General features: G+C 50.2%; 1 protein-coding gene across 1 annotated transcript; it reads right to left on the bottom strand.

Annotated features, from left to right (window-relative positions):
• Positions 1–999: 999 nt before the first annotated feature.
• Positions 1,000–8,433, bottom strand: LOC128948651 (interferon-induced very large GTPase 1-like). Its single transcript, XM_054293408.1, has one exon. It carries the CDS (start codon positions 8,431–8,433, stop codon positions 1,102–1,104), a length of 7,332 nt encoding a protein of 2,443 aa, XP_054149383.1. The 3' UTR covers positions 1,000–1,101.
• Between the last annotated feature and the right edge of the window lie 1,832 nt (positions 8,434–10,265).

The raw sequence follows: 10,265 nt of genomic DNA, 5'->3' as shown, positions 1-10,265 counted from the left end.
GAAAAAACTTTTTTGATGGCCTTGTTCATCATTTTTCATGCACAGTGAAGTACACAAGGCATTACCACTAACAATATATGCTATGATAACAATTAACATGTGTGAACTTATTTGGCCAAGTTCTTTTGTCTAAGTTGTAAAACTCATCCTTCAAACAAGGCATCTAACTATGATCTATCATTTGTTTTCATTTGATTTGTACAATCTCTCAGTTTTTGAAGTTGTTTGTGGATAGACACTGAATCGTCAGACAAGTTCATACAACACAGTCCTTCCAAATCCTCACAACTATGTTTACGTGCCAGTAAAGGAAGATCCATGGCAGCTCTGTTCTGTAAGGTTGCATTTTGACAGCACTAACATCTGTCATCAAATTACTAATTGCAATGGAAGTAGTATTGACTTCTTTGCTCAGCCAACACCACAATTAGTTTAATTGTTTTAATGCCTCACCTGAGGGAATTGAGGTAGAAATAAAGCTGATGTAACTCATTTTGCAGGGCTCTAGGGATTGAAATTGCAATTACAGTTTTCTTAATAATGCTGGGTAAATCCTTTTTCTCTATGTTTTCTCTTGATGACTTTTTTTAACATTAGCTGTTATCATAGCAAGCTGTCCCATGCTACATTGGCCATTTTAAACAAATGAACTAATATCCTTTTGGAAACTGCTGTGGGGACTCATCTAGGTCTGCCATTTCACCCTAAAGGGCACTGGGGTAGTACAATTGCACCACAAGCTTGAGTTTCTGTACACAGGATAATGGGGGTAACATTTAATTGTAGATCTCCCTGGTACTGAAACTCAGCACAAAATTCCATTGCTAATGAACCAAGAATTTCTAATTCATGAAGTTCAGAAGGTGCTTTCAAAAGATCGAGCAAGAAGGCAAGAGCATTTCGGCTTTCTCATGAAGTGAGGCATTGCTCAGCAACGGCCACAAAACCTTGCCGTATTTCACCAAATTTGGGAAATTTAGATGCCATTAGGTGAACATGGTTTGAGAGTGTCATCATTGTAACTGCATTTTGTGGAGCGCCTGGTACAAAGTTCTCCTAAACTACAAAGCTGTTGTGGTTCTTCCTCCCCATAGACGTGGCCTAACGCTTCTCCAGCTCAGACAGTGCTTCCTGCTTGGTAACTCTCAGCCACCCCTCAGGGATTTCTCCTTTGCCCTGAAATTTCCCATTGTACAGAGCTTCCAGCTGTGTCCTGAAATGAGACACAAACCATTTCCAGTACGCCTGCATGGATGAGTCAGGAAGAATATTCCAAGTGGAAACAGGAGGTCCAGCATTACGGTATGTTTTGTAAGGGATCCATGGGCCATCACCAAATTTGAACCTGCAGTCACTTGCAACAAGGCTGGAACAAATATCAATGATCAGTTCATGTGTATTATACTCGATGCCAGGGAAAATTTTCCACCACGTGGATCCCATCAAAGCTTGTGGGCGATGGAAGACCACCTGATGGTCTCCATCGTGATTCTGCATTGTGTTTGTGCAGACAGCCCCACAAAAGGGACACTGTGCCCAGCACCCCGAAAAATGCTCGGCCAGGATGGTGTGAGGCTGCCTTGGAAACAAGCTCAGGTCAGCTCCAGCCAATTCTTCCATGAGCCTTTCCCTCAGGTCATCCAGAGCTTTTGTCATGGCACTGCTCAGGAACTCAATGTCTGTGACCTCCAGGTGCTCAATGCCCTTCAGGTCACTTCTGGGCAAGTTGATCACCTCTGTTAGTTCCCTGCAAAATTCATCCAACCAGAGAGAGACTTTGTCTTCTCTGTCTTTTCTGTCCTTGACAATTTGGGTTGATAAAGAAACAGCTGAAAGGATGTTTTTATAGAGAATATCAAGGGAGGAATCTAAAAACATCCTCAGCCTCCTACTCCCATTTAAACAGTGACTCCTCACTCGTGTCTCAATGTAACTCTGACAAAACTGTTTGGGAGACCAAAGGTACTCCTTGAAATACTCAAAATTTTCCTGTTCTGCCAGGTATCTCAGGATGCAAACTTCCAGATTGGCTCTATTACCCTGGAAATCTGGGAATTTGCCCTGCATGTCCTCAGCGATGGCTTTAGCTGTCCTCTTACAGACTGCCTGGTAAAGAGGTGAATCAATCCTGTGACAAAGGAAATCAGCAAAAGTTGTGACAGAAGTGGCTCCTTGGCAGGAAATCTGGAAACATTGGAAGAAATTTTCTCTCTTGCTGTTCAGGTACACAACTGGGTCATTTGCCTTTCGGAATGCTTCGTGCATGGCTTTAAACCTTTCTGCTGCCATTGTGCACAGATACAGAGACAAATCTATGCTGTAGTCTCTGTTAAAACTAAATCTCCTATTGCTGGGGACAGAGTTCACACCTTTCTGTACTTCACTGAGTATTTCATGAATAAAATTTCTACTGTAATCGCGTTTCTCCTCTTCCTTCTTAGCAATGTTTGCCTTCACACATGCTATGATGTTGTCAGTGATGTGCTGAAAGTTGATCACATCAGCATTGGAAAGGTTCCTGGGATCTGAAAAAAAGACTAAATACTTTTTCTTCATGATGTGTTTCTCAGGATCAAAAGAAAACCCTCTGCCTCTGGGAAATGACCTGATCCGTGCATGGATACCCGGCTCCTTAAAGTGCTCTACAAGGATATCTTCAATTTCTGCATCAATATCCACCCATTCCAGAGGACGAGCAGCACGGGAGACTTGGGCAATCCACTGGTTCCAGACAAGAGTAAAATTGTCCTTCAGTTCTCTCTCACTGATGCTCTTCCCTTTCAGAGTCACAGCCAGTTCCCGACTCCTTCTCAGGAGCTCATCTTCATAGTCCAACTTCCTTGCATCCAGTTTCCTCTGCTCCTTCTGTAGCTCAATGAGATTCTCACATTTCTTTTTTGTTTCATGAAGAAGAGCCTCTTTTAGTTCTTTCAGCTTCAGCTCCGTGCTTGATTTCCACTGGACCAACGTCTCACAGTCTTTGTCCTCCCTGAAATACTTTTTCACTTCTTTCTCAATGGCATCACTTGTCTCTTGCACCAGCCCTTCAAGGTGCTGTCTGGTGACATTCTGCAAGTCCCCATTCCGAATTTTGTTGTCCAGTCTCATCTGTACATCTAAGATGTGACTCCTCAGCCTCCAGGTCCACTGACTAAAGGCAGTTTCCAGTCTCCTGTACACAGCAATCTCCAGGGAGTTCTTGAAGCTGAACACAAAGTTTTCATTCAGCAAAGCATTCCAGAGGTCACCAATACGATCTTTCAGGCTTGAGAGCCTCAAAATGCTGCACTGTGACTGCCTCTTGGCGGATTGGAGGATTTTGCTCTTGAGTTGCTGGATGTTCTGGCTGTAGTTGGGGTTGGGTGGTGCCATTGGGGGGTTTCCTTCCCACAGGTGAGCAAAGTAGTGAATGTGGGTGTTCACATCAAAGCCAATGACATCGCTGAAGGAGGAGATGTCACAGAATTCCTGCTGAGCAGCTATTACAGTCATTTCATCCAGCTTTTCCTGCAAGCGCCTTCGTCCTTCCATGTTCTGCTCCTTGGCAGTTGCTTCTCCCACGTTTTGGTGGACAAAGAGGCAGCTTGGGGAAAGATTGACTTTCTTCATCCTCAGGAAAGCCTGCACAGCGATCTGGAGAACATCTTGCATTTCTGATGGATTTTCTCCAAAGATATTTATCACAGTCAAGTTGCCAACACCGATGACAAAGGTGGCCAGCTCGTTATCATGGTTCAGGGACTGTTTATTTGCCATCTCGATGGCACGAAGTCCCTCTGTGTCAACCACCAGCACAAAATCAAAGCCCAAGTCTTGCTGCAGCTCCTTGCCCACTGGGATGAGCTGCATGAAGGCCCCGCGGGTGCATCTCCCTGCACTGACGTTGAACTGCAGACCAAACATGGCATTCAGCAGGGTGGACTTGCCTGTGCTCTGGATGCCGAGCACGGAGAGCACAAACACTCGTTTGTCCCCCAGCCTCGCAATTAAGCTGTCAAAGATTGCTCCCACCCAGCGCAAGGGCAGGTAAGAAGCGTCCCCATCCATCAGCTCCACGGAGTGCCCTGAAACCATCAAATCTGCTGCAATTTCTGGAAGTTTGACAAAATTGTCTTTCTTGCAGTTCAGTAATTGCAGAGCTTCATAAATCTGCCCTACCTCCCTCAGAAGGTGCTCCAGACCGATGGATGAATCGTTGATTTCATCAGAGAGGGCATCCAAGTGACTCAGCAACTCATCATTGCCACTGGTTTTCTTCTTGCTTTTCTTTCTTGAAAGGATTTCAGACCATAACTTGTGATAGTCTCTCCTCAGTTCTTCAAGGCGATCACAAGACAGCCCATCCATAAAGACCTTCATCCAGTGCAGGAAGTATTTCTTGGTATCTGCTGGCTGGGCCTGGAGAAAGCCAAGGAATGATTTCATCAGTACATTGAGAGGGAAAGCTTGGTCAAGTTGCTTTCTTCTTATTGCTTTCTTGTCATATTCAATTTGGCTCCGATGATGTTCAATGCTCTTGTTCCTCTTCTCCTGCAAGCGAGTGAGTTCTTTGTCCTTTTGGCACCACTGGTACCACAGTTTTCCTTGAAGCGGCAGCAGCCGGGATTTGATCTCAGACAGCTTCTCTTTCTTCAGAAGCTCCACCAGCTCCTTTGCCTTTGCTCTGCCTGTCACACACGCAGGTTGATCTGCATCCACTATGAATCCATGCTGGCGAGCTTTGTCCACGCAGGCCTCCAAGTTGAAACATGGATTAGACCCTTCCAGGAGATTCCCAATTGTCTTGCTCAGCTCCTCCATCAGCTCTGCTTCATTTCTGTTCTTGATCCCTATTGTTATGTTTTTGCTTGCTTGTCCAGCTGCAACGTTCTCTTTTTCTGTGAGAAGACAAACCAAAGGCCTTTGTGACTGCCACAGGTCCTGCAGAAGCTTTTTCCCCCTGTTGTCCATGTGCTCCCAGTCAGACACAAGAGCCACGTTGACAGCAGATATCTCCTGCAGAAACTGCAGCTGTGCTCCGTGATCCCTGGCATCTCCATGCAGATTACAGAAAGCCACACAGCACTCAAAGGTGTCACGGGGGCTTCCACCAGGGCAATACCAGGCGATCTCCACCAGTCCTTCCATCAGCAAACGCACTCTGGTGCTGCCTCTGCAGTGGCGATGGAAGAAAGTGTCGTGTTTGCGTTTGCTGAGCAGAGCGTTGAGGATCTGGGACTTGGAAGAGGAGGCCGAGCTGCCAATGCGGATGAAGGACACAATGGGTGTCTGTGCCTGAAAGATGAGTTTGTTGTTGTAACTCTTTGTTTGGGCCTGCCTTCCTGACTTGTCCACCTCTTTCCAGCTCCTTTGGATTTGGCTGAAGGCATAGAGAGGGAACTCGATGCGTGAAGTGCTTGGGTTGGGCACCAGCAGAGGCAGCGCCAGTTGGCAGAACGCCAGCTTGGTTGCCAGGGACTGTCTCAGGAAGTCATCAGCACAATGGAAAATGGCCATCTGCAGGTCCATGGGGTGCACATGGCTGTCCCTGCTTGCACATTTAGGAGCTGCTTCCATCAGCTTATCAAGAAAGTTTTCAAAGGAATCTGATTGTTGGAGTTCTTGCTCTTTGCTTTGTGGCATGGGTACAAGGCCAGGATTTCTCCTTTCCCAGCAAGTCAGGTACCTCACCTGGTAATCCACGGTTAACAGCTTTTGCAAGAAGTATAATGGCAGTTCCTTGTCCTGGCTGGGCTGGCTGTCCTGCAGAGATGTCTTGCAGATGGTGCGCAAATCTCCCATCCCCATTTTCCTTGGATAGTGACTTTCCAGTCCAAGGCGCTTGAGCAGCTGGAAGAACTCCTGGTTTGCAATGCCTTCATTTTCTTTGGACTCGCTGCTGTCTGACTTGGACTGGGACTGACTGGGGGCTTCAGGTGTTGCAAAAGTGTCTTCAAGGTCTCTGTGTATATTCAGCATCCTCTGTTCATCCCATTTGTCATCCAAGGAACCACTGATCAAAGAGTCCAAGTCGTGTTCCAGCCTCTCCCAGTCTTCGTCTCCACTGTGCTTTTGGAGGAGATTCTTTATCCGTGTGGACCACAAGCCTTTCATGTGATCTTCCATGAAAACCAAACGCTCCCTCTTCTGCTCATGGGACAGCTTTTGACTTTCAGGTGTCACAGTCAGACCCGTCAGCAGGAGGGAGGCCTCAGCTCTGTCAGCATCTTGCTCCTTCAGGTTCACGTACTCCGCATGTGCCGCTTCCATTTCCTTGGCCATGTACTGAATTTCTGGGTGTCCAAGGAGGTGCTGGAAAGTGCTGCTTTCCACCTGGTACCCTGTGCTGGTCACAATCAAGAGCACCAACAGTTCCATGTCCTTCTGAGCCTGTTCCTGGAGAGACTGGAGTAAGGAATAAATGGCCAGGCTGCTGGTCAGGGTGGCTTCTATCTTTGCTTCATGCACATCAGAAGGTGAGCTTCCTGGTGCATAGGTGACAGCATGGATGTTCTCCTTCATTTGCTGCAATGTTTTGATGAGCTCTTGAAGCTCAGAGACTTTGGGAGATCTGGGAAATGGGTGCTCAGTCTGGAAGACCCATTGCATAATGAAGGAAGCCTCAGGGAAGTCCTTGACAGAGTAGATATGAGGATTCAGGAGACTCCTTAACATTGCCTTGATAGTGGTGGTGTTTTCTGGAGGTAACTCCTGGCATCTCCGCACGGTCTTCACCAGGAAGTCCTGCAGGGCTTTGTCTGACAGGCACATGTTGATCCACACACTGGGGTTCCTGGTTTTTTCATTCAGATCATCTTTAAGATCCATTAGCATGAGCAGCTTCCTTTCATCCACTTTCGTCACCTCCCAGGCCTTCACAGTCCCCATGAAATCTCTGGCCTCTTGCACTGCACTGCCCAGTTCCTCTCCAAAAACGGTGCCAACGCTCTGATTTGTCAGCACTTTGTACCCAGCCCTGAGGGCTCTGCTCATCTGATCTACGGATTTAAAATCCTTGCAGTGATTGCACAGGATGATGTCCCACACTGGGATCAGCTGAAAGCCACGGTCGATAACGCACCACGTTGTGTTATCAGACACGAGCCCCGTTTTCCACTGAGGAAGGGAAGCTGTGTCTGCTGGGCCCCCTGTGTTGACCACATAGAGCTGAATTGCTGTATGAGAACTCTCTCTGGCTCTCCCCAGGACAGAAGCCTGTGAGCTGGATTTGGAAACATCCAGGGTCCCTTCTACACTGGCCCCAAAGCCACCCCAGCTCGCCCCAACAAAGCTGTTCAGTGCTTCAAACGTTTGTCGCTTCACCTCTTCCCTCTGCTCGGCTTGGAATCCTTCTGCAGATGCCTTCCACCAGAATATCCCCCCAAAGTGGAGGGGACCCTGGTTTATGTGGGACCCAAACCTGCTGAAGAAGCTCTCACACATCTTCACCAAGGTGGGGTTGTCTTCTTCCCAGCTGAAGCTCAAAAGCTGCTCCATGTCTTGCAGCTCCCGCAGAGCCGCGTCCGAGAGGCGAAGCTGATGCCTTTGGAAGTAGCAGGAGGCCAGAGGGATGTACTGGTACTTGGTGGTGCAAAAGTAGCTCTGCTCAGAGTGGGACTGGTGGGTGTCCTGTGACTGCGAGGAGCTGCTGTCATCTACACTCCCTCCCAGATTAATCCCCCAGAATGAGGATTTGGCAGAAACGCTCATGCTGAACCCCAGCTGCTCCATGGACTTGGTGAAAGTGGATTCTGCTGCAGAGGAGGAGAACTCCTTCCTCTCAAGCAGCGATCCTTGCTCTGGACCAGCAAGTTGGAATCCCTCAGGAACCCTGAGGAGCTGCTCTCGCTTTGCCAGCACATCTTCAGGTCTGCTGGTTCTGTAGATGCCCTGCAGGGCCAGTCCCCCCGATGCCCGCCTCAGCACCTCCGTGTCAGGGATGTTCTCCCTCCTGCCTGCTGACAGCTCCTGCTGCTCCAGCTGCTTCTGGATGCTCTCCAGCACATCTGCCAAGGGTTTCTCTGGTGATGGCCAGAACTCTTTGGGAATGTCCAAGGCTTGCCACAGAGTCTCTGCTTTCTCCCTCAGAGCATCCTGGCTGTGACTGTGGCTGTTGAGCATTTCTGTCAGATCCTTCAGAGCTTGTTTGGCCTCATCTTGTCTCTGCTTTGTCTTCTCTGAGTTATGCTTTTGCATCTCCTCGCACGTTTTGTCATCTCTTATGTTCAGGAGTTTCTGGAGTGCCTTTTTCTCCCAGGGGTGCCGTACCTCACACTCCAGCCTGAGGTAATCTTTATATTCTAGGTGTTGCAGGGCTCCTCTGCACTTGATTCCCAGGATCTGTGAAGCTTTGGGCAGCCAGTATCCAGCATCCAGTCCTTCCTTCTCAAATGCCTCTGCCAGGAGTTGCAGGGCCTTTGCATCCTCCTCCTGTGTGTCCTCCTGCGAAGCCATGTCTGTGGAGGAAGAACAGAGACTTTCCCCAAGGTGTTGTCTTAGGCCCCAGGCTCCTGCCAGAGGCTCTGCAGCAGCTGCAGCCCTGGAGATTGCTCCCACACGTCTGCTGGAGCCAGGCCCGGGATGGCACAAGAGCCAGGGTCTCCTTCCCAACACCCTGGATGTGCCTGTTGCTTTCCTGTTTGCAGGATCAACCCTGAAGCTGTGTGTATCCCAGAGACAGAAAAGACACACAGAGACACAAACACAGACACACACAGAGACTCAGCCACACAACCTGCCCTGGAAAAGGTGCTGCCTTCACCATCACCCACATCCTCCCAGCACAACTCCTCCATCCACGAGTGCGGACAGCCGGGGCCATTCCTGGCTCCCTGGAGCACTGGCACAGCCCCTCTGCCCATCCAGCAGCCCTGACTGCATCCTGCACCCTCTGCCCAGCCCACGGCTGCCCTGCTCACTGCCTGGCCCAGCCTGCTGCTCCCAGCACCCGGAGGCAGCGCTCACACACTCCCCCCATGGCACCCCACACTCCCCAGACACACTCCCCCCATGCCCCCCACGGGCTCTGAGCTGTGCTCCTGCTCCAGCTGCCAGCGCAGCCCCTCCCTCACCCCTCTCTGGCCTCTTCCCAGGAGCTGCTTCCTGGCACCCTCAGGGGCCCACCCCAGTGCAGGGGAAAATCCACCTTGTCCCTGCCCACAGCTGTGCCTGGGACATCCTGGTGGCCCTTCAGGAGAGACTGGAAATGCTGGGAGCCAAATCAGAGAGGTGGCCTGCATGATCTGCTGCTCGTTAGCTCAGAGGGACACATCAGGCAGGTGCCCATTGGTGGCAGTCTTGGCTTCAGCCGCCACAGAGCCACCAAGTTCAAAATCTCTGGTGACAGGAGGAAAAGTGCCTGCAAACCTTCAACTGGGCACCTGCCTTTAAACCTTTGGAGTTTTGGCTCTTTCACACAACTCTGAGAATTGTCCCAGTCTCAGTTCAGTTGGATACTGGAGAGATTTATTCCTTGCAAAAATCCCATCTGAGCATTCAGCTTCTGTCCCACCAAGGCCTCTGTACTTTTACCAGCACAGAGATTGATCTCAGGGGCTTGGACTGGGCTCCGGCACCCTTCCAGAGCCTTCAGGGGCAGCTTTCCCTCAGGAATCCCTGCAGATTTGGGCAATGTGTGCAAGGCCTGTGGGTTCTGATTCCCCTCACCCACCTCACAGCAGATGCTCCCGTTGCTCCCAGCCTTGGCTTCCCAGCAGACACCGGCAGCCGAGGGCCCCAGCTCAGGGGACACAGCAGAGAAGCAGCAGCAGCCGCAGGCCGGGGGTACACGGTGGGTGTGGAGAAGAAGATGGGAACCCCTTGAGAACTGAGGAGAAAGAGCAGCAGGAAGGAAAGGCCCCAAAGCCTAAAGGAGAAGAGCAGACAGTCAGCACAAGGCAACCCATGAGCATGGCAGATTCATTCCAGGGAGAACTGCAGGCCAACCCTTCTCCTCCACTGACAACTGCCCAGGCAGCAAAGAGTCCTCAGGGCTCTTCTGTGGAGGTGACCAGAGCAGGGTTTCACCTGCGACCTACATCCATGTTCCCCCACCAGAAGGAAGCTGGACATGCTGGACAGGTGGGACAGAGCGAAGCCCCTGAAGGTCACCAAGGCCCAGTGCAGGTGCTGCCCCTGGGTCTGGGCAATTCCAGGCCCAGACCCAAGCTGGGAAGAGAATGGATTGAGAGCAGCCCTGAGGAGAAGGACTTGGGGGTGCTGATGGGTGAGAGGCTGTGCAGGGAACATCTGTGCTCTGGGGGCAGCAGACAAGGTGAGCAGGGGGC

Source organism: Melozone crissalis, unplaced genomic scaffold (genome assembly GCF_028551555.1).
Source record: "Melozone crissalis strain CALT ecotype California unplaced genomic scaffold, PUWL_Pcris_2 ptg000150l_1, whole genome shotgun sequence".
NCBI classification, from domain to species: Eukaryota; Metazoa; Chordata; class Aves; order Passeriformes; family Passerellidae; genus Melozone; species Melozone crissalis.
The sequence above is the reverse complement of the archived record's forward strand: the minus strand, read 5'-3'. Positions and strand labels throughout refer to the sequence as shown.

What these genes read in the sequence shown, in the direction of transcription:
- LOC128948651 (XM_054293408.1), bottom strand. Translation starts at nt 8,433, where the DNA reads ATGGCTTCGCAGGAGGACACACAGGAGGAGGATGCAAAGGCCCTGCAA.